This window comes from Phocoena phocoena, chromosome 1 (genome assembly GCF_963924675.1).
Source record: "Phocoena phocoena chromosome 1, mPhoPho1.1, whole genome shotgun sequence".
NCBI classification, from domain to species: domain Eukaryota; kingdom Metazoa; phylum Chordata; class Mammalia; order Artiodactyla; family Phocoenidae; genus Phocoena; species Phocoena phocoena.
The window spans coordinates 74,311,484-74,335,341 of NC_089219.1; the positions used below are offsets into that span (position 1 = coordinate 74,311,484).

At 42.6% G+C, this 23,858-nt stretch overlaps 1 protein-coding gene across 1 annotated transcript in view; it reads left to right on the forward strand.

Moving 5' to 3' along the window:
* Positions 1 to 23,858, forward strand: part of SAMD13 (sterile alpha motif domain containing 13) — a 47,384-nt gene that overhangs the window by 16,248 nt on the left and 7,278 nt on the right. Inside the window, exon 3 of the mRNA XM_065897464.1 lies at positions 15,427 to 15,538. Coding sequence (XP_065753536.1) covers positions 15,427 to 15,538 — 112 coding nt within the window. The remainder of the gene's footprint in view (positions 1 to 15,426; positions 15,539 to 23,858) is intronic.

Below are 23,858 nucleotides of genomic sequence, written 5' to 3' on the forward strand. Positions count from 1 at the left end.
TAGAGAAGTTCCTTTAGCATTTGTTTTAAAGCTGGTTTGGTGGTTTTGAATTCTCTTAGCTTTTGCTTGTCTGTAAAACTTTTGATTTCTCCATCAAATCTGAATGAGATCCTTGCTGGGTAGAGTAATCTTGGTTGTAGGTTTTTCGCTTTCATCAATTTAAATGTATCCTGACACTCCCTTCTGGCCTGCAGAGTTTCTGCTGAAACATCAGCTGATAACCTTACAAGGATTCCCTTTTATGTTATTTGTTGCTTTTCCCTGCTGCTTTTAAAATTTTTTTCTTTGTATATAGTTTTTGTTAGTTTGATTAATATGTGTCTGGGCATGTTTCTCCTTGGGTTTATCCTGTATGGGACTCTCTGTGCTTCCTGGACTTCGGCGACTATTTTCTTCCCCATGTTAGAGAAGTTTTCAACTATAATCTCTTCAAATATTTTCTCAGACCCTTTCTCTTTCTCATCTTTTTCTGGGACCCCTATAATTCAAATGTTGGTGTGTTTAATGTTGTCCCACACGTCTCTGAGACTGTCCTCAATTCTTTTCATTCTTTTTGCTTTATGCTGCTCCCTGGCAGTTATTTCCACTATTTTATCTTCCAGCTCACTTAACCGTTCTTCTGCCTTAGTTATTCTGGTATTGATTCCTTCTAGTGTATTTTTCATTTCACTTATTGTGTTGTTCATCACTGGTTGTTTGTTCTTTAGTTCTTCTAGGTCTTTGTTAAACATTTCTTGTATCTTCTCAATCCATGCCTCCATTCTATTTCTGAGATCTTGGATCATCTTTACTATCATTACTCTGAATTCCTTTTCAGGTAGATTGCCTATTTCCTCTTCATTTATTTGGTCTTGTGGGTTTTTACCTTGCTCCTTCCTCTGCAACATATTGCTCTGTTGTCTCATTTTGTTGAATTTACCGTGTTTATGGTCTCCTTTTTGCAGGCGGCAGTGTCATAGTTCCCATTGTTTCTCTTGTCTTCCCCCTGGTGGGTGAGTTTGGTCCAGGGGCTTGTGTAGGCTTCCTGGTGGGAGGGACTGGTGCCTGTGCTCTGGTGGGTGGAGCTGAGTCTTTTCCCTCTGATGGGCAGGGCCACATCAGGTGGTGTGTTTTGAGGTGTCTGTGAGCATAGTATGACTTTAGGCATCCTGCCTGCTGATGGGTGGGGCTGTGTTCCTTTCTTTTGTATGGCATGAGGTTTCCACCACTGGAGCCTGCAGGCAGTTGGGTGGAGCCAGGTCTTGGTGTGGAGATGGATACCTCCAGGAGAGTGCACAGTGATTAATATTCCCTGGGCTCTGGAATTCTCTGGTGGTCCAGCATCCTGGACTCGGTGCTCCAACCCCAGAAGCCCAGGTCCAACCCCTGGCCGGGGAACCAAGAGCCTGCAAACTACGTAGCATAACCAGAGAAAAAAGAAAGGAAAATAAAACAGACAAAAAAACCCCAACACAAGTAGCAAAATCAAGCAAACAGCAACAACAACCCACACACACACAAAAAGAAGAAAACTAAGCCCAAGACAAATGGTAAAAAGAAAACCAAACAACCGGAAAGAAACAAAGAAACAGACAGAAAAAACAAAAACAAAACATAGAAAACAAAAAACAAGGGAACAGACAAACAAAATAACTCAAAAATGAGAACAATCAATAAGGACTACACTAATGAAAACAAAAAATGAAAAACAAAACTAAAACTGAAAGCAAACTAATATTTTTAAAAATGGCAAAGAAAACATAAAACCAACACATAAAAAGGATCCCAAAAAAATCAAAAACAGGAAAAAAACACACAAAAGTAAAAATAGAAAAATTAAAAATATTGAAAATAAAAATAAATAATGAAAACAATAACACCAACAACTGAACAAAATGAAGCAAACTAAAAAGGAATAATAGTAATAAGAATATTTTCCTGGTGTCTCCTCTGTCAGCGTCCTTGCTCCCACAGTGAGCCACAGCCAACCCCTGCCTCCCCAGGAGGCTCTCCAGTACCTCTAAGTAGGTCTCTGGACCTGCTGTGGGCCCAGTGGGGCACTCAGACTCTCACCTGACCAAACTGCTGCTTGTATCTGCACCCAGAGTCCACTGCTGCTAAAGTTAGACTGGTCTAAGTTGTGGGAACACTCATTGTGTATTCATATATCCCATATGCAGGATTTACCAAGCTGATCACGGAGGCTTAATCCATGGCCTGTGTAGTCACACTGCCCCTGGAGCTCAGCTTTTGTTTTGGCCCCACCTCTCTGTGTGCACCACCCTCAGGCGTCTGCTCCCCACCCAGGCGAGAGGGAGAAAAAGCAGTGGCTGATTGGGGCACACTTACTCAGGCCAGGGAGGGGTGTGGCAGCCACAACTGAGGTATGCACCAAGTGCCTGTGGCAGCAGAGACCAGCAGGCAGTTGCAACAGACTGGGGCTCGCTCGCTCTGGTGGAGTCCTTCCCAGTGCGCACGGAGGCAGGGGCTGGCATGTGAGGCTGGTGGTGGCCCCACCCATTGCATGCCACTCAACGATGGCACCTCATTTCCTAGGCAGACCACACTTCTGCTAGGGGCATTCCCAGCCGCAGTGCCCCTTACTCCCATCCCCTCTGTTGTATCTGCACAGCCAACAGCAGTCCTCTCCCTGGATCTGCTCTCTTAACCTCACGCTTTAGCACTCAGCCCCCACCAGCACTGGTGGATTCCTGTCTCAGGCAGGGGTTCCCAGGTCTGTTTCCCAAGGAGGCTTTGCAATGGGTGGTGCTCAAGACCCTGGAGCCTATGTGGGTCAAGGTGACCTTGGCTTGAGGGGCGGGCAAGCCTGCTCAGATGGGTGCCCCTCCCACTTCCCACAAATGCCCCAGGGTTGTAGGTCCCTTTTTTGATTCCTCTTTTCTGTTTTTCCTTCTTTCGTCCTACTCAGTTGTGAGGGGATTTTTCTTGTCCTTTCAGGTGTCCAAAGTCATCTGCTAATGTTCAGCAGGTGCTCTGTGAGAATCGTTCCATTTGCAGATGTACTCTTGATGTACTTGTGAGGAGAGACAAATTCTGCATCCTCCTATTCTGCCATCTTGACTCCTCCTATGCCTCCTTTTTAAATTTTAAAATTTATACATACTTATTTTTAACTACAAAATATTTAATTATATTAAAATTAAAATAGTAAGACTATTAATTACCAGTACAGCACATGAAAAGATTTTCATAACTTGCGCTGTCTGCATCAAACACATTACAATATTACATGGGTGCATAGAAAAGATCATTTGACCTGAGTCAATGTGTGGACACCAACTAGATTGCCATGTGTTTACGTGTAAAACTAGAGAGGAGACTTGCATCTGATAGAACTTCAATTCAACAGTAGTATCCTGGGTGATTCAGTGGTTAAAGAGAAATGTTGTTACACCAAAACAATGAAGTTGTGTTTATCAGAAACATAATTTATACCAGTTCAAAATTTAAATTTAAACTAATTAAAGAAAATTAAAAATCCAGTTTCTTAGTCAAATTTTTAATGCTCAACAGCCACATGTGATTAGAGGCTACCATATTGCACAGGTACTTAGCCAAGACAAGCTCTTGCACATGTGCACAGGGAGAAAGGTTAAATGAATATAAGGTTGAGGATGATTACCTCAGGTGGGGGACACAGGCATGGGATAGATATAATTATTGTCAAGATTATAGGTTTTATTTTGCCTGGTGGATTCATAGTGTTTATTAAGTTTAAAAATAACTAAATATCTAAGAGGGAGCCATCTTAATAGTTTGGAATGTGTCCTTCTAGACAGTGTCTGTACAAATACTCTCTGTATCCATATGTATATGTATATAAGGTACACATAAACCTTTACTGAACAAATGGGATCATAGTGTTCTCTTTTTGTGGATTTCAGATACACAGATTTTTGGATTAATCAAAACCTTGGTACATGACACTCTTACCATTGATCTATGTTTAGCCATGTTAGATCCATGTTAGAATTTTCAATAAATTCTAAAAAAAAATTCTAGGTGTTTCACATGTATGTTCATATCTGTACAACTTACAAGTATACAATGTGAATTTTTTTTTCCCATTCACTTAATCTTACTCCCTTTTTCATCAGTTGGTCTTTTTTCCCTTCTTCCCTTTTCTCCTAGGATGGAGTAGGAACCAATGTTCCCACACAATAATGCTAATAGTAAGTCAGCAGCTTCTCAACAACAAGTGGTTTATCTCCCCACCACCACCATGCCCCTCACCCCTCAGTGGAGAAGCTCTACTGCAAGAGAAAGTTCAGAGCAACAAAGTTTAGTGACTTTCAAAAGAAGCTCTTTCTTATTAAAACCACGCCTTTTCTTGCACATGTATCTCACCATCTTCCTCTGCCTTTGTGTTCAGTTTGTTGTTTTATTATGAAGCAAAGACTCTTTTAATTTTGGAAATAACATTTCTTTTAAAATCAGTCAAGTGATACTTTTCGTAGTAATGAATGTTGGAAAGTTTTAAATTCACTTTAATATTAAAATACTAACTTGAAATACTGAGATACAGTTGACATATAGCATATTAGTTTCAGATGTACAACATAATGATTCATTATTTCTGTATACTGTGAAACGTTCACCTTGATAAGTGTAGTTAACATCCATCACCATATAGAATTACAAATTTTTTTTCTTGTGATGAGAATTTTTAAGATCTGCTACCTTTAACAACTTTCAAATATACAGTGCGGTATTATTAATTATAGTCACTGTGCTGTATGTCACATCCCCATGACTTTTATTTTATAACTGGAAGTTTGTACCTTTTCACCACTTTCACCCATTTTGTATACCCCCAACCCCTACCTCTGGCAACCCCCAATCTGTTCTCTGTATTTATGATTTGGGGTTTTAAATGTTTTTTTTTAATTTTTTGTTTTTAGATTCCACATATAAGTGAGATTATATATTTTTGTCTTTCTCTGACTTAGTTCCCCTGCATAATGCCCTCAAGGTCCATTCATATTGTCAAAAATGGAAAGACTTCCTTCCTTTTTATGGCTGAATACTATTCCATTGTGTATATATACCACATTTTTTTATCCATTTATCCATTGATGGTCACTCAGGTTGCTTTCATGTCTTGGCTATTGTAAGTAATGCTGTAATGAATGTGTGTGTGGGGGTCCATATATCTTTTTGATTTAGTGGTTTCTTCCTTCAGATAGATACCCAGAAATGGAGTTGCTGGATTGTATGGTAGTTCTACTTTTAATTTTTTTCAGGAACCTCCCTACTGTTTTCCATACTGACTGCACCAATTTACACTCCTACCAACAGTGCACAAGTGTTCCCTTTTCTCCACATCGTTGCCAACACTTGTTATTTCTTGTTTGTTTTGATAATAGCCATTCTAAAGGGCATGAGGTGATATCTCCTTGTGGTTTTGGTTTGTATTTCCCTGATGATTAATGGTGTAGAGCATCTTTTCATATATCTGTTGGCCATCTGCATATCTTTGGAAAAAATGTATATTCAAATCCTCTGCCCATTTTTTAATTAGATTGTTTATTTTTTGCTGTTGAGTTATATGTATTCTTTATATATTTTGGATTTGCAAATATTTTCTCTCATTCAGTATCTTGCCTTTTCATTTTGTTGATGATTTCCTTTGCTGTGCTGAAGATTTTTAGTCTGATGCAGTCCCACTTGTTTAATTTTGCTTTTGTTGCCTTTGCTTTTGGAGTCAGGTCCAAAAAACAATCATTGCCAAGCTGATGTCAAAGAGCTTACCACTTATGTTTTCTTCTACAAGTTTTATGGTTTCAGGTCTTACAGTCTTACATTCAAATCTTTGATCCACTTTGAGTTAATTTTTGTGTATGGTGTAAGATGGTGGTCCAGTTTCATTCTCTTACACGTGGCTCTCTTGTTTCTCCAGCACCATTTATTGAAGAGACTGTCCTTTCCCCATTGTATATTCTTGGCTCATTTGTCATAAATTAATTGGCCATATATGCATTAACACTAACTTTTGGAATAGCCCTCTCTGAAGGCTGTTAACTATTAAATATTAAGATAATTATTAATTTAAAGAGGTTGTCAGGGCTTCCCTGGTGGCGCAGTGGTTAAGAGTCCGCCTGCTGATGCAGGGGACGCGGGTTCGTGCCCCGGTCCGGGAAGATCCCACATGCCGCGGAGCGGCTGGGCCCGTGAGCCATGGCCGCTGAGCCTGCGTGTCCGTAGCCTGTGCTCTGCAACGGGAGAGGCCACAACAGTGAGAGGCCCGCGTACCGCAAAAAATAAATAAATAAAAAATAAAGAGGTTGTCATTTTTGCCCATGTGAATTAGAGGATTAGGAGGTGAATGATAGAAGTAAAATGTTAGGGTAGAGTTAGAAATTATTATTTGTATTGCTAGAATTTCAAAACTCTGACTTCATTGTAGAATTATCAAAGAGAATTCTTATATAACAAAAATAACAGTGGCTACTATTACTACCTCATAAAAAAGAATCCAACAGTGTTTACACATACAGCAACCCACACATCAGCCAGGGGTCTAACTCTAACGGAAGTGGTCACATCTAGGGCTAAATAAATAACTTCACAGGATATTTATTTATTTGCCTGGAAGTCTTGCCAGGCTCCTTAGGGAAGGAGGAAGAAGAAACTGTTAGAAGTAATTGTGTGTCTGATCAGTGGCTTCAGCTTTTGTTCATTTACTCATATTTCTGTCCTTTTGTGTTGTCAAGTAAATGATCAGCAGTCCTTAGATGTATGTTCTTTGAAAGTCACGAGGAGATTGTAACCAGCTTGCTAGGTAGTTCCTGAGTGTTCTGTTTCATACACCTTTCTCAAACCCCACAACCATACTGCCCAATTCTACCTGAACACAGTGAGTGATGGTTCCTGGGATGCTGTTCTTTCCAGGGAACAGCAATCTGGAACAGAGAGTGATCATGATGAAAGATACCACTATAGTAAAAGCATGGAAAAATAGAACTCCCAAGACAGTATAAGTGGCTAAATACCAAATCCTTCTTAACAGATAGTTTGTTAGGAAGAAAAGAAGGAAGGGAGGGAGGAAGGGAGGAAAAAAGAAAGTGAGGAGGAAGAAAAGAGAGAGGGAGAGAAAAGGAGAAGAAAGGAGGGGAGTAAACTGAGCCACTAATTCAAACCTGAAAACTGACCTTTCTAATCAGGATCTGATGTCATAACCCTTCTGCAGATATGTTTGGTGGAATAAGTCAGAGTGCCATATGTATGGATTCTTGAATACAGAGAATATATGGTAGTGAATAGTGATACTTTTTTTTTTTTTTTTTTTTTGCGGTACGCGGTCCTCTCACTGCTGTGGCCTCTCCCGTTGTGGAGCACAGGCTCCGGACACGCAGGCTCAGTGGCCATGGCTCACGGGCCCAGCCGCTCCGCGGCATGTGGGATCTTCCCAGACCAGGCCACGAACCCGTGTCCCCTGCATCAGCAGGCGGACTCTCAACCACTGCGCCACCAGGGAAGCCCAATAGTGATACTTTTAATTGGTGCATTTTAATTTTTCTTAGTGAAGCCAAAGTTAATTCCTTAGTATTTTATGGCTGTCTGCTCATTCTGATATATGGTGTATTAGTCTACTCGACTGCCCTAGCAAAATGCCATAGACTGGGTGGCTTAAACATCATAAATGTGTTTCTCAGAGTTCTGGAGGCTGGGAAGCCCAAGATCAAGATGCTGGCTGATTCATTACCTGGGGAGAGCTCTCTTCCTGGCTTGTAGATGGTTGCCTTCTCATTATGTCTTCACATGGACTTGCCTCACTGCATGCATGCAGATCTTATAAGGCTACCAATCCTATTGGATTAGGACCCCACCCTTATGACCTCATTTAACCTTAATTGCTCTATGTCCTAAAAGCCCTAGTCCCAAATAGAATCACACTGAGGGTTAGGGCTTCAACATATGAATTTTGGGGGTGGAGGGGACACAATTCAGTCTTATCATATGGTCTTACGCTAAAAGTTTGGTTATGTTTGGTTATTCCCTTAAATTAAATGACAACTTGGGTTAAGAATTGAGTCTGTTCACTTTTTTGACTTGTACAATTTTGTCCATTGTAAATAACTGCCTTAAGGAAGTATACATTTCAAAAGAGTAAAATGAGTAAAACTATAGAATCAGCTAAGCATATCATCATATTTTAAGTGTGAAAACAACAGGAGTTCCAATTGATGCCAGCAGAATTCACAAACATGCATTACGTTATCTTCTATACATTAGAAGTTCTGAAGGGTTGCTGTTTTCTACATAGATTCTGGTGTGCTACTGATAAACCTACTGAAGGAAACCTGAGTTTGTCTCAGCATTAAAGCCACACTAAGTTCTTTGGAATAGTGACCATTGTGCCATGGCTCAGAGCAGGGAAGGAAAGTTCTTCCGGCAATCTGTATGCAGTTTTCTTTAGTATTAATGATCGGGATATGAAATGTGCATATGTTTTTGTTTATTATGAATGTGGGCATGAATTGCATCTGATAGTAAATGAAAAACAGAAATTCATGAGTCCTCTTGAGAGGAGTGTCCTTATTTACACTAGTTCAGAGGTCTTTATACTAGAAAGCTGAGAGCAGGTGAGGAAAGAGGCAGATTTGTTTTCAGAAAGATGGGGTGGGGTGTTCAGAAGACATTCGCAGCATAGATATGCCAAGGACAGAGTGCCATGTGATTTCAGAGGAAAGCCATGAGCCTGAGGCAAGATGCCTGTTAAGAGGAAAGAAATGATGCAGGGAGATGGCTCGTCTGTTCTTGGGACCTGATCATGGTGTTACTGCTGTTTCAGGGCTCCACACACCTAGCACAGCCTGACTCATACTGCCCTCCTTCCTCCATCTAGCTAGTCCTTCTGTTCTTTACTTGCTTTTTTTTTTCATTTTATTTTATTTTTTAAAACATTTTATTGGAGTATAATTGCTTTACAATGGTGTGTTAGTTTCTGATGTATAACAAAGTGAATCAGTTATACATATACATATGTTCCCATATCTCTTGCATCTCCCTCCCTCCCACCCTATCTCACCCCTCTAGGTGGTCACAAAGCACTGAGCTGATCTCCCTGTGCTATATGGCTGCTTCCCACTAGCTATCTATTTTACGTTTGGTAGTGTATATATGTCCATGCCACTCTCTCACTTTGTCCCAGCTTACCCTTCCCCCTCCCCATATCCTCAAGTCCATTCTCTAGGAGGTCTGTGTCTTTATTCCTGTCTTACCCCTAGGTTCTTCATGACCTTTATTTTTTCCTTAGATTCCATATATATGTGTTAGCATACGGTATTTGTTTTTCTCTTTCTGACTTGCTTCACTCTGTATGACAGACTCTAGGTCCATCCACCTCACTACAAATAATGAAGACAGGGAACACATATGACCATCTTCATCATGCAGTTGACTTGAGATTTTCCTTTTCACTAGATTAGTTCCCAAGGCTTATCAAGTACCCGGCTCATTGTGGGCAGGTTAAAATTAATTCATTATTGGAATGGAAGATTGATTGGGGTTATTAGGAAGGAGACATTTAACCAGTATCTTTTAAAAATGAGTAGGGTTCTAATCCTTGGCAGTTGAACAGACAGGGCTTTGAGTAGCATAACCAAAGCTGTGGATATGGGAAAGTCCAGGATGTTGACTGGTTGGATTTCAGTACAAACTTGGAATTGGAAAGAAGCCTGGAAGGTTATGTTTGAATTAAATCCCTGAATGCCAAGCTAAAGAATTTGAAATATACAGAAGAATTATTTGCTTTTTCAATACTTTCGTTGCTTGGGTATGCTGCAGCTAAATGCAGTCAACTCTTATTTAGCTGGATATTAAAAAATGAAAAATGTCCTGTCAAGAAACTTTGAATCATCCTTTCTCTTTCTCCAACTGTCTTTCAGCCAGATCCCTGCTTGTTAGGATGACGGGAGAGGGAGAAAAAAATGGAGATAAAACTAAAGCTCATTTGGTCTCTTCATTCTTAGCTATGTCCTAGGCCGAGAGATCAATGTTAATTTATTACAATCAGAATTACATTGTTTTTAGCCAAAGGCTGATTTAAGATATGGGCAAAGAGCAGGTTAATTTAATTTTGAAAATAAGTTATAAAGATCAAGGAAGTACAAAGTTAGAGTGCATTTCTGAGTGGAAACACAAGTAACATTGAGAATTAGCTTTATAAGAGTAGCATGATAAATAAATATATCACCATAATTAACTAGTAGGAGGTAACTTTTGCTCTGAAATTTAAAGCAGAAATGCAATTAATAAGTATAATGGGGTTTTGAAATCACATATGGGCTGTATTTATGCAGAGTTTCCTTTTGGTCTGATCAACCCTCAGAATCTATAATATCATAAATGCCATAAAATATACACACGCTAAATTCTGAGAAAGGGTTTCAACTATTTTTCATCTGCCTCCACTAATATATAAAGGGGAAATGGAGACTTTTGCCACCAGCACTTAAAATTATCATGTGCCAACATGAAAACGTTTATTATAAGGTCTCGATCTGCATGTATCTGCCAAATTTGTTACTTATTGCATTTCTGTCCTCATGATCGTGTCTCTTTAGCTCTCTTTAAAAGTGAGGTGATTGTTTAATTAAGGGATAATCAGTTCCTAGTGTGAATTATTCACACATTATGTAATTTTTATCCATACGTGATGTACCCAACCATATGCACAGGGACTGAAAGGTGACTATGTTAAATGGAAACATTGATTTGATTAAGTGATGGGATTGGAGACAAATTCTGCCCTTCATTTCTTGCTAGTTTTTGTAATAAGGTAACATACATATATATTTTTAAAGCCTCCATGCTTGGAAAAATATTCATGAATTTATCATCTTTATACCTTATAGTCTAGGAAATATTTTGCTATGACAATAATGAATAATAAGTATCAAATTATAATGGAACGTTTATATCTGCCATCTCATTTCATCAGTGCAGAATTAGCAGCCACAGTGGGAACCACCATCTGGGAGGTGTTTTAAACAGCACCATTTAAATTCCTCCTGGAATTTGACATGTATGAGTTATAAGAAAAGATTTGGAGAGAATGGTCCCCTTAAAAGGGAACAAAGTATCTCAGTTTGGCCACAAATAACAGTCCTTGAGGAGACATACTGGCTTTACCAGTGGGGAAAGGTGATGCTTAAATCCATCCTCTGAAATGTCCTCCTAGTTTTATCTGGCTTTGGCACTCTGGCCTCCCCAACACCCACCGTCATGTGGCCTTGGATAATCTCCAGGTTTCTTGTTTAAACTGTTGCTGAAACCACTGGACGGGTCCAGCAAAATCATCCATCATCCTTTAACATAACCTAGAAGTGACAATGTGTGCCTGCATATTTCTGCTTCTGCAAGCCATGCCCTCTCACGGAGGAACTTAGTGTGTGTTTGAAGCAATTGATGCCTTTCAGAATTGCATTAAAAATCTTCAAGTGTCCTGGTCAGGCAGAATTATCTGGGCCCTCCAGTGCGTGCATCCCCAATAGCACCAGTTCACCCCCCGCCAGTTCTAATACTTAGAGTATGCTGCTTCCCCTCACCAGAGTGCCAGCTCCTTGAAGCATATGCATTCCTATCCTGGTAACCCTGCCTCTAGCACAGTACTGAGAAGACAGTAGGCTTTTAGTAAATATCTGTTGTATCAATGAGTATGGAGTGAAAAAAAGCATAGATTTGGAGGCAAGCATCTGTGGAACCCAATCCTGGCTTTATACACTATGTGATTTGGGATGAGTTCTTAACCTTTCTGAGCCTTAGTTTCCTAAAAACAGGTTATAGTAGCCAGTTCACAAGGAGCTGGGAGGCTGATAATAGATTATGCATGAAAAGCACATTGTAGACTCTAAATGCTCTCTGGTTGTTATTCCATTAATGTAACAGATCTTTGCCATGTATCAACTGTACACACCAGTCCAACCTGTGCTGGGAGCTGTAGAGAGGCAGAGATGGAGACAGATAGTTTCTCCTCTCAGGATGTGAGTGGTCTAACACTGGCTTCTTCTGTGTATCCCCTCACCCTAAGTATGAGACATTCCTCATTACTGGTGCTCTTCATGGTACACTGCCAGCGGTTTTGCAAAGCCTTTGTTCTCTGCTGCAATGCTAGTACTCAAGGATATTTCAGAACTGAGGAAGTGATGATGTCATATCCCAGCAGAATAAGAATCAGGAAAGCCTCCCATCCTAAAATTACAATGTAGCATAGTTTTTTTTTTATCATAATTAGATAACAATTCTTTATGAAGAAAGGCAGCTAATTGAAGTCAGCCACAGAGAGAGTGAGTTCAGATGTTTTCTGGGGCACTTAAAAGTGCATCTAATGGGGCGCTGTGCTCGCTGCTAGATGCAAGCTGACTAGAAAACTTAAAAGATTTGTTAAAACAATGAATCCTTTCCAAACATTTTTCAAGCCCAACTTAAGCAAGAGAGGGAAGGAAAATGGTACCTAAAAGAGAGTCCCCTGTGTCAGCTCATGATTGCTTATGTTAAGGAGATGATGGAGGCTTCCCTGGTGGTGCAGTGGTTGAGAGTCCGCCTGCTGATGCAGGGGAAACGGGTTCGTGGCCTGGTCCGGGAAGATCCCACATGCCGCGGAGCGGCTGGGCCCGTGAGCCATGGCCGCTGATCCTGCGCGTCCGGAGGCTGTGCTTCGCAACGGGAGAGGCCACAACAGTGAGAGGCCCGCGTACGGCAAAAAAAAAAAAAAAAAAGAGATGGTGGAAAATCCCAGCATGTGTATAATTTTTTAAAAACACATTTAGTCTTGATTTGAAAGTACATGTTAATGTTTAACAATGTTAGAGTAAAAACTAGTTTTTCCCCATGTATATTGACTGTTAAATGGTAGGAGGGTGGCAGGGGGGCACATGCCATGTGTGAGTGACCATGTACGTGAGTGTGTATGTACATAGGCAGTATTTATAGATTCACAATCTCTATGCCCAAAAGGGAAAATACTTATAACTAGCAAGCATTGGCTCTAAATGTTTTTAAATTAAGTGCTATGTTGATAAGTAGTTGATCACATGTGCCATTGATTAGTGACTCCCTTTTCTTTAACTAGGAGAGGTTTGTTGTTTTAATCAAATATTTTAAGTTCCTACTATGAGCAAAACATTATCCTGGGAACAAGGCAGAGACACAGGTCAACCCTTGACTTTTGGATGTTTGAAGACTTTCAGGAATCCCCAAAGTCTGGGCAATTTCATTTCCATTAAAAGTAACATGAATCTTTGCAACTTGCACTAAATGTTGGACCTTCCCAAGCTTGATTCTAGGCCCAGTTCTCCTCTCGTCCCCTCCCAAGGTTTCACATGCCATCTAAACGCTTCTGGCTCCCCGCTGTGTACCTCTAGCCCACCTGTCTGCTTTGAGTTCCAGACCCATGTTCCACATGAAATCTCAACTTCGATATAGATGGTACCCCACATTCAGTGTGTCCAACCAAACCTGGGGATGCAGTCTAAGTGCAGTTACCACCATCCATCCAGTTCCAGGACACTTCGATCTCCTTTGTTCTCATGTCTAGTCCACCACTAGGTCATGTTGATTCTATTGGTTAAATATTTTTGAAATCCACATGCTTCTCTCCTTTTCCACCATAGTCTCAGTCACCATGATCTCTTGCTTGGTCCCTTCTTCTCCTCTGGCTCCTCTCCAGTACCCTCTTTTTAGAAATGTGAGTCAGATCAGGTCACACCCATTACATCAGACCATTTAACAAGTCCCATTGCTCATAGACAAAAACCCAGAATCCTTGATGTGGCCTCTGACACCAGCATGGCTCCCTGGGCTGTATATTCCTGCTACAGAGCCTGGAATAATCTTCAGCTTACTCCTTTATACGGTTAACCTTCTGGCTGCTCTCTAGACCTTACCTCAAAAGAAACTTCCACAAGAAAGCCTCTCCTAGCCCCTCAAACTGCCATAGTACAGAGTGCCTATCCTTCAGCTACATTGTGTGGCTGTACATTTAGTCGTATGATTACCGATCAGTGTCTACCCCAAAAGTGCTGTGTATTCACAAGAGTAATGACCCTTCTGTTTCACTCACCAATATATTCCCAGCTGGAGGGCTAGGAGGGGGCTTTGTCCTGAAGGACCTCCTGAGCCAAGTGAAACTACTTGGAATTTATCCAAAGGGCAATGGGAAGAAGTCTTTGAAGGATTGGAAGCAGGGGAACAATGTGATGGGATGTACACTCTGGAAGAATCACTGCGGACGAGGCATAGAGAAATCTAGACAAATATTCTTGAAACACAGAAATAAGAGTCACAGTAACTGCAGGTCCTTGCCACTCTTTCTCTCTTCCACCTTTCCTCCCCTCCTCTCTAAATCCATTGAGGAGGTTACCCAGAGACCCTCTCAAACTAATGCTTGATCAACATCTAGTCGTCTGAACATTGACTGAATTCCTAACTATGTACTTGACACAAGGGATAATAAAGTGAGAAATGGTCCAGGTCCAAATGTACCTCTTCAGCCCACATCTCCTGGTCCAAATGTACCTCTTCAGCCCACATCTCCGTAGAAAGATTAGACAGTCTCCTAGAGACTGTCTAATAAGTGGAGTATAATCCAGTGGGAAAAGTGCTGCAGTTGGAGTTAGAATGGAGGTCTTGAACTCAGAGGATGTTATAACAAACACTTACCCAGGTGCAGCCAGAAAATGCCTTACAGAGATGATGGCATTTGAACTGGTAGGAAGGGTAGGATTTTGTTGGAAAATGAGGGGGCATTCAGTGGCTGGAACAGCATGTGAAGGGCATGGTGTGTTGGGGAATGGCTTTAGCCCTGGATGTGCGGGGTTGGGGATGGGAAAAGTGATGACATGTTGGGGCCACATTGTAAGAGGTCTGGTATTCTTAGCTCAGGGGTATGAATGCCATATTGTGGGCCGCCAGAAATCACTGGACCACTCTTTTTTTTTTTTTTTTTTTTTTGCGGTACACGGGCCTCTCACTGTTGTGGCCTCTCCCGTCACAGAGCACAGGCTCTGGATGCGCAGGCTCAGCGGCCATGGCTCACGAGCCCAGCCACTCCGCAGCATGCGGGATCCTCCCAGACCGGGGCACGAACCCACGTCCCCTGCATTGGCAGGTGGACTCTCAACCACTGCGCCACCAGGGAAGCCCTGGACCCCTCTTAATATCTCTGGATTAAAAAACAATACATGAGGAAATACTTTATATTAAAGGTTCATAGAGAAAGGAGTGACTGAGCCAGTGAGAGCAGTGATCTTCTGAGCCCAAGAAACGCATGAGTGATTCTGGTTCTGAGGCACATACACTGGGATCTGGGCCTCCGGTTACAGTGAGCTGGGCCAGGCCTGCCCCTGGGAGGCTGAGTGGAGAGCCTAGCCGCACACACTTGCATGTTCTGCCCTGAGAGCCATCTTGATTGTTATTTTGCAGTTCCATGGAGAATGGGAGGCCACCCGATCCTGCAGACTGGGCCGTGATGGATGTCGTCAATTACTTCCGAACCGCAGGATTCGAAGAGCAAGCTAGTGCGTTTCAGGAACAGGTAACTCGGTCTAGAGAAACACATGATGAACGTGATCACCTCCCGCTGGTGAAGGCTGAGTGAGGCTCCCGACCATCCCAGCCCCTGAGAAACTGAGGGGGTGGGAGAGGGCAGGACAGGAGTGACAAGCTACCGATTCCTTCCTACAAGAGAAAAACCCAAGCCCCGAGAGGAGAGGAGACACAGTCACAGCCGCAGAGAGGAGGGCTCAGTCTCCTCAACACCTGCATCTTCTGAAAGACGGCACAGCCCTACCTTCCACACAAACACACTAGAAAGCAGAAAAGAAAGAAAAAGGAGGGGCCAATCTGGCTGAGAGACATGCAGCCTCGTCTGCTTCTGGGCTTGGCACCACCTGAGCTGTTAATCAAGTCTCCTCCAGTTTGCTTGCTGGGTGCTGAGCAAAGTCTAGTGGAAAGAGGACACTAGACTCAGATAGACTCAGATCCTAGTTCTTGTAACTCTATGTGACCGCAGACAGGCTACTATGACTCTCTGAGTCTTGGTTTCACATCTGTAAGAGGAGGCTCTCAATGCCTAACTTGGTAGGGTGGTGCCGTGAGGATTAAAGGACAGCGAAGGCACAGTGCCTAGGATAGGTGCTGGCCCAACGCTGATGCCCCCAAAAGTTAATTCCCTCGCTCAGGTCCAGGGTTGGTACTGGAGAGAGGGAAGGAGGAGCAGGGGGTCCTTCCCAATTGTCTGGGTGAGTCCCAATTCCATTTTCCAAGCTGGGCCAGCTTTGTAGAGATGGTGCTCAAAGGGCTTTGACCATGAGGAAGCAAATCGGGGTACACGTGGTCCACACCAGACCAGCTCTGTAGGAAAACACAGAGTTCCCATCTCCCCGTCAATGAAGTCTGCAGTCTCCTAAGCATTACGTTTACTTCTCTAATGTTGTAATATAATTGAGAGAATTATAAAGCGAGCAATGTGTTTGGCTGCTTCTTGCACATCCCTTTAGCCATTTCTTACTCTCTCAAGCTGGGTTTGGATAAGTGCACTTTTCTAATACCGTATATTCCAATCTCTAGATGTCCTTCAATCAGTATTTCCTTCCACCTGATCCCTATGCATATGTGTCTTTTGTTAATTTGGAAAATGTGCCAAAATAACAGTTTAAATCACTTCGCAGCCACCAGGATAGCTAAAATTAGAAAGACTGATTGCAAATGTTCGCGAGGATGTAGAGCAACCACACTCTCCTACATTGTTGGTGGGAGTGTAAAATAAACACTCGTACATCTACCCCACGATCAACAACTTCCTTCCTGAGTATTTACCCAAGGGAAATGAAAGCACATTGTTAAATAGCTTTATTCATAGTAGTCCAAAACTGGAAGCCTAAGTGTCCATCAATAGGAGAGTGAATATACAAACTCTGGTCTTCTCATAAAATGGAATAAAGAAAAATGAAGTACTGATATATACAATAGTTTGGATGAGTCTTAAAACATTATGCTAAGTGAAAGAAGCCTTACATAAAAGAGCTCATTCTGAATGGCTTCTTAGTCCATACAAGCTGCTATAACAAAAATACAATAAACTGTGTGGCTTATAAACAACAAACATGTATTTCTCACGATTTTGCAGGTAGGGAGTCTAAGATCAAGGCACTATCAGATTGGGTATCTGGTGAGGGACTGCTTCCGAGACAGCTGTCATTTCACTGTGTCCTCACATGGAGGAAGGGATGAGAGAGGTCTCTGGGGCTGCTTTTATAAAGGCACAAATATTCACGAGGCCTCTGCCCTCGTGATCTAATTGTGTCCCAAAGGGCCCACATCTTAATACCATTACTAATATCCCTAACACCCATTGGGGGTTAGGTTTCAACATATGAATTTTGGGGGGACACAAATAGACCACAGCAGTTCCATTCAGACAAATGATGAGAACAGGAAAATGCACTAGTGGTAGAAAAAAATCAGACAGTGGTTGCCTCTGGATAGGTGGGAGAGGGGAATGACCGGGAAGGAGCATGAGGGAACATTCTGAGTGATGGTAGCGTTTTGTGTCTTGATAAGGGTTTGTGTTATGGGTATATGCATTGGTCACCACATATGCACAGGTATATGCAAACAATTCAGATTTGTGTATTACATAGCCAATAAATGTTTCCTCAAAATGAAAAGAACTGTAAAAAAATAAAACAATTAATGGTATGCAAACTGAAGTATTCAGGGGAGAAGTATGCTGATTTTGCAACTTACTTGGAAATGCATCAAAATATGGATTGATAGTTGGCTAGAGGGATGAGTAGTTGGATAGACATATGATAAAGTAAGTATGGAAAATGTTCATTGTAGAATCTAGGTGGTGGGAGTATGGGCGTTCCCTATAATATTCTTCCGACTTTATGTTTGAAAATTTTTGCAATAAAATTGTGGGGGGAAGTAGCTCAGGTTGGAAAGTGGAAGGCTGATCAGCTGGAACATATTTTATTTTGGTTTAATGATATAGAGTCCATTTGTGTCATTGTAGTTGAGTTAACTCACTTCTAAAATTAAATTTAAAGAATATTGTGAAAGGTTAACAAAAAAAGGGACTTAGCTAAAAGGTCTCTTGGCCAGATTCCCTGCTGTCCAAAAGCATTTTTCAGAATGAGCTTTTGCTCAGACTCCTCCGGGGCAGATGTCCCAGATTGGGGGTGGGGATGTTCTTTGGGCCTTCCAGATTCTGGAATGGAACCAGCCAGCTCTGAGCTCGGCCCAGGAGCAGGTACTTTCTCCCAAGGATGACATCACTCTGGCACCAGTGACAGTGGGGGGCAAAAGGGAACACACTTTCCCAAGGCATCTCATTCAGAAGTCCTTCAAGGGAGGAAAGGAGCACCATCTTGCTTCTCCAACTCTGGAGCCTGAGAAATGAATTCCCAGGGGACTGGAATTTTGCAAGTATTGTCTACAAGCTCAAGTTCTTCATTCTTGTGGAAAGGCAATTGGGCGGGGAAAAGAGTCTGCCTTGAATTATTCTCTGGAAGTGATTCAAATCTTCCTCCTGCTTTGAAATTCTCATTGTCTTTCCTCTTCTCATTAAAGGAGGTAGAGGGCAAGGAGGGAACCACTGGCCAGGCTCAGGCTGATATGACAAGCAGCTGCTGTGATTTTCATGAGGACTGAGGATCAAGATCCTCTACTATGTTAACCTACCTCTTCCATTTCATGATTCAGAGGCCTTCAGTCTTTCACCTCCAAGGATCTTCCCGGCAATGGACCTCAAGCAGTCAGCTGTCACTCAGCAATCATCCCAGATGGGAAGACTGCAGGCCACCCCCAGGCCAAACACATGACCCTTTTAGGCACATCTTCTAGGTCACAGCAGCTGAGAAACAATAAGAATGGTCACACCCTGAAATCTCCTTAAGGGAGGCTTTGCCTTGCCATCTGATGGAAGCATGGCAGGGATGTGAACATCCCCTAAACCACCTTAGAAAAGGGCAGGTTCAGAAAGGGTTGCCAAGGGTAGCATGTCTCAGTTGATGTGAGAACTTAATTTCTTGGCTGTTATGGATGTAATATTTGTGTCCCCCCCAAAATTCACGTTAAAGTTAAAGCCCTAACTCCCAGTGTGATGGTGTTTGGGGCCTTTGGGAGATAGATGAGGTCATGAGGCTGGAACCCTCACGATGGGATTAGTGCCCTGAAAAGAAGTGACCAGAGAGCTTCTCTTTCCCTCTGTGCCATGTGAGGATATAGCACAAGGGCAGCCATCTGCATGGTAGGAAGAGGGCCCTACCAAGAGCCACGTGTTGGCACTGTGATCTGGGACTTCCAGCCTCCAGACTGTGAGTAATAAATTTCTGTTGTTTAAGCCACCTAATCCATGGTGTCTTGTTATAGCAGCCTAAGCTGACTAAGACACTAACACTGACATCGGACATGTCCACCATCCCATGTGCCAACTTTCAGGAGAGTGTCTGTCTTCTTGGTATGATCTCACAGTACATTACTGGATATTCTCTTGTTATAGCAACCAGACTCAGAGGTGGATTTCTAGCAACACGCTCCCTTGGAAGATGTCAGGCCATTGAGCGAGGTTTGTCCAAAGTGCAGGCGTGTCCCATGTTCCTGTGGTATGGAGGGGCAGCTGAATTAACTGGGGGATCTTTGTATAACCTCCTTTTGTCTATGCAGGCACACTGACACCTAACAATTATCTCCATTAAGTTTCCCACTAGTGCAATTATCTCCATCAGGTTTTCTTCTGGCCAACCTCTTTTGAGCCTCTGTGTGAGCCACAGGTGCAAACCAAAAGACTTATCAGGAGGGAAGACCCAGGGGCTTCCCTGGTGGCGTAGTGGTTAAGAATCTGCCTGCCAATGCAGGGGACACGGGTTTGAGCCCTGGTCCAGGAAGATCCCACATGCTGCAGAACAACTAAGCCCGTGAGCCACAGCTACTGAGCCTGCACTCTAGAGCCCACGTGCCACAACTACTGAGCCCATGCACCACAAGTACTGAAGCCCACACACCCAGAGCCCATGCTTCTCAACAAGAGAAGCCACTGCAATGAGAAGTCCATGCACCGCAATGAAGAGTAGCCCCCACTCACCACAACTAGAGAAAGACCCTAACTGCAGGTCGCAAAGACAGTGTGCCCGTTGTGGGTAGTCACTTCATTTCTTCACTATCTGACTCATTCACTCAGAATGTATGTGAAGAAGATGGACATGGAGAGGGGCCATTCAATGAAGGTCACTTAATTCATATTGTTCAGATCCTCAAACTCACAAGTGAGCGACATCAGTGCATCTGTTTCTAGAACAATATGAATCATTGAGAATTTTTTTCTCAGAGTATCATGACAAAATAATATGCAACTCATGGTGACAAATTAATTTTACTCCATATCGCCTCACTTCCCCTAAACCACACGAATAAGAACAGTATTTTACTCTGAAATGTCCAACTGGTTGTTTAAGCTGTTTGCCTGAAATTCCAAGACTGACATTTCTTTTCAGATGGCTTATTGCTAACTTTTGATACGTTTCTGAGGCCACTGACTTAGTAACTATAAATAAAATATTTTATTGTTACAAATTGCCAAGTAACACTAACCTCCTCAAATGGAGTAGTAAAGTGGAAAGGCCAGTCAGAGTAACCACGAGCATGGTCCTAAGTTATAGTTGAATGGACTTCAACTGTAGTGGCTCTAGATGGATAGTTCTAATTAGACCTGGGACAAATCCAGGTTTGCAGAGGTTGGGGGAGAGAGGGAGGTTAAAATCATACAATTTTAAGAGCCTTCCTTTGGAATAAAAGTACAAAATCATGATACAAAATTGCTAAGGCAAAAATTAAGCTTCATTAACTTCATGGTAAATCCAACTCTGGGACTTCCTTGGTGGCGCAGTGGTTAAGAATCTGCCTGCCAATGCAGGGGACACAGGTTCAAGCCCTGGTCTGGGAAGATCCCACGTGCCATGGAGCAGCTAAGCCCATGTGCCACAACTACTGAGCCTGTGCTCTAGAGCCCTCGAGCCACAACTACTGAGCTCACGTGCCACAGCTACAGCTACTGAAGCCTGCGCGCCTGGAGCCCATGTTCCGCAACAAGAGAAGCCACCTTGACAATGAGAAGCCTGCTCGCCGCAACTAGAGAAAGCCCGCGCACAGCAAGGAAGACCCAATGCAGCCAAAAATAAATAAATAAACAAACAAACAAATAAATAAATAAATCCAGCTCTGAATTAGACCAGTTAAAATCCCACAAATTGACCATAACTTTTATTACCTTTTCAGCATATTATAATACCAAGTACTGGAAATATTCGAGGTGATTTGACACCTGATATTTCTTAACAGTCTGAAATGCTTAAAAGATTTTGTGGCATAATGAACAGGGGAAGTGGCAACTTAGACTCTGCTGATGTGTCCTTTCAGCCCACAAAAATTTAGAAAAGAGTTAAAAAACAAATGGGTAATGCTAGCAATAAGAAAACAGCAAAGAGAATGGAAGCAAAACTGATAAGGAAAGAACCTTTTGAATTTTTTGATTGAAATAGAATAGATTTATATAGACCAAACCCCCAAATTGTTGTTTAAATCATTCATGTGAAATGAGAAGTTATAATACATTATAAGATAGCCAGGTATGTGGTGCTTCTTTGGCTTATTCACTTGTTCCTTTGTTTCCATAGCTGTTACAGCTTTTTCTAACACTTATGAAAATAAATATAAAACTAATAAAGTTGGAACTTCCCTGGTAGCACAGTGGTTAGGAGTCCACATGCCAATGCAGGGGACACGGGTTCAAGCCCTGGTCCGGGAAGATCCCACATGTGGTGGAGCAACTAAGCCTGTGCACCACAACTACTGAGCTCTGCGCTCTAGACCCTGCAAGCCACAACTACTGAGCCCGTGCGCCTAGAGGCCGTGCTGCACAATAAGAGAAGCCACTGCAGTGAGAAGCCTGCGCACCGCAACGAAGAGTAGCCCCTGCTCGCCGCAACTAGAGAAAAGCCCGTGCTCACCAACAAAGACCCAATGCAGCCAAAAATAAAATAAATGAAACTATTAAAGTAAAATAATGATCATTATTACAAGTATTATTTTACTTTAATAAGGCCACCTGAAACTATTGTAGGTATGATAATTGTTTGAAGGAAGCACGGAAGATTCTGGGCAGAAGGGGGATTAGATACAAAGGCATGGGGGCATGAAAAAACATGATTTATCTGGAGAACTCCCAGAACCTTGGCATAAGAGGTGTGGAGCAGGGAATGCCTAAGGATAAGACTGAAAGATAAACAGGGGTCCGGATAGCAGATAGTCTGTTTGGGTGAGAGGGACTAGGAAACCACTGAAGGATATTGAGTGGGGAGTGCCAGGGTGAGATTTGTGTTTCTGAACGATCAGTCTCGTGACAATGTGGAGAGTGGCTTGGAAGACAAGGAGACAGAAGGCAGGAAAGCTGATATAATCATTCCATTGGGGATGGAAAGGAAGAGATGGATTAGAAAGACCATCTGGGGAAGATGGTCAAGAGAATTTAGTGGATCATTGGCAATGGAGGGTGAAGATTTGTCCCGTCTCAGTTCTCTACCTTAGCCCCAGGACTGAGCTCACTGCTCAGTGTGGGAGAGGGAGGAGGCTTGGGTGACGACTGCTAGATGTCTGGATTTGTTAGTTGCAAAGAAGTGTCATTAACCAGGACTTTAGTGAGAGGTCAGTTCTGTTTTGGTTTGTTTTTAAATTTATTTATTTATTTATTTATTTATGGCTGTGTTGGGTCTTCGTTTCTGTGCGAGGGCTTTCTCTAGTTGTGGCAAGCAGGGGCCACTCTTCATCGCAGTGCGCGGGCCTCTCACGGTCACGGCCCCTCGTTGCGGAGCATAGGCTCCAGATGCGCAGGCTCAGTAGTCGTGGCTCACGGGCCTAGTTGCTCCGCGGCATGTGGGATCCTCCCAGACCAGGGCTTGAACCCGTGTCCCCTGCACTAGCAGGCAGACTCTCAATCACTGCACCACCAGGGAAGCCCCAAGAGGTCAGTTTTAAGACAGATGGAATGAGTACAGTTTGGGTTATGTTCAGTTTGAGAGCATGTAGGCATCTAGTGGATATATCTAGAAGACAGCTCATGGGAAGGGCGAGGCCTAGAAAGAGAGACATGAGAGTCATCAGCAGTCATAGGAAGGGGTGAGGATGAGACAGGCATTTAAAAGGGGAAAAGAAAAAGGCCAAGGACAGCACCCTAGGGAGCACCCAGGTTTCAATTGTTAGGAGAAGAAAGGGAACTGGCAAAAGCATCTGAGAAATACTCAGTGTGAAAGGTTGTCTAGAAACCAATGACAGGAAGAGTTTCAAAAAAAAGTGAAATGATCAACAAGGTCAAATGCCTCAAAAAGGCGAAGCCCAATGGGGTCTGCCAATGACACTGGAGTTTCACTGGAGCTGGGGGTGGACTGGAAGGTGGAGGACTCTTTCCTCCAAGTTGAGGAGTGAGTGGGAGGCAAGTGGAGGGAGCTCCAGCAGTAGGAGGGTCATGAAGACCTGAGAGCTCTTTCCTAAGAGAGGAGATGCTCAAACTTATTTACATGCAGGAAAGTAGCCAGAAGAATTGGACAAGTTAAAATTGAATGAAATTGAGAACAGTTCAATGAAGCAGAATCCCTGAGGACAATGAAAGGGATGAGATCAAAAGAGTGTGGAGGGGCAAGGACATGGAGAAATTTGAACCCTCATACATTGCTGGTAGGGATATAAAATAGTGTGGCCGCTATAGAAAACTGTTTGGCAGTTCTTCAAAAGGTTACGCATAAAATTACCATATGACCCAGCAATTCCGCACAAAAGAATTGAAAAGAGGGACTCAAACA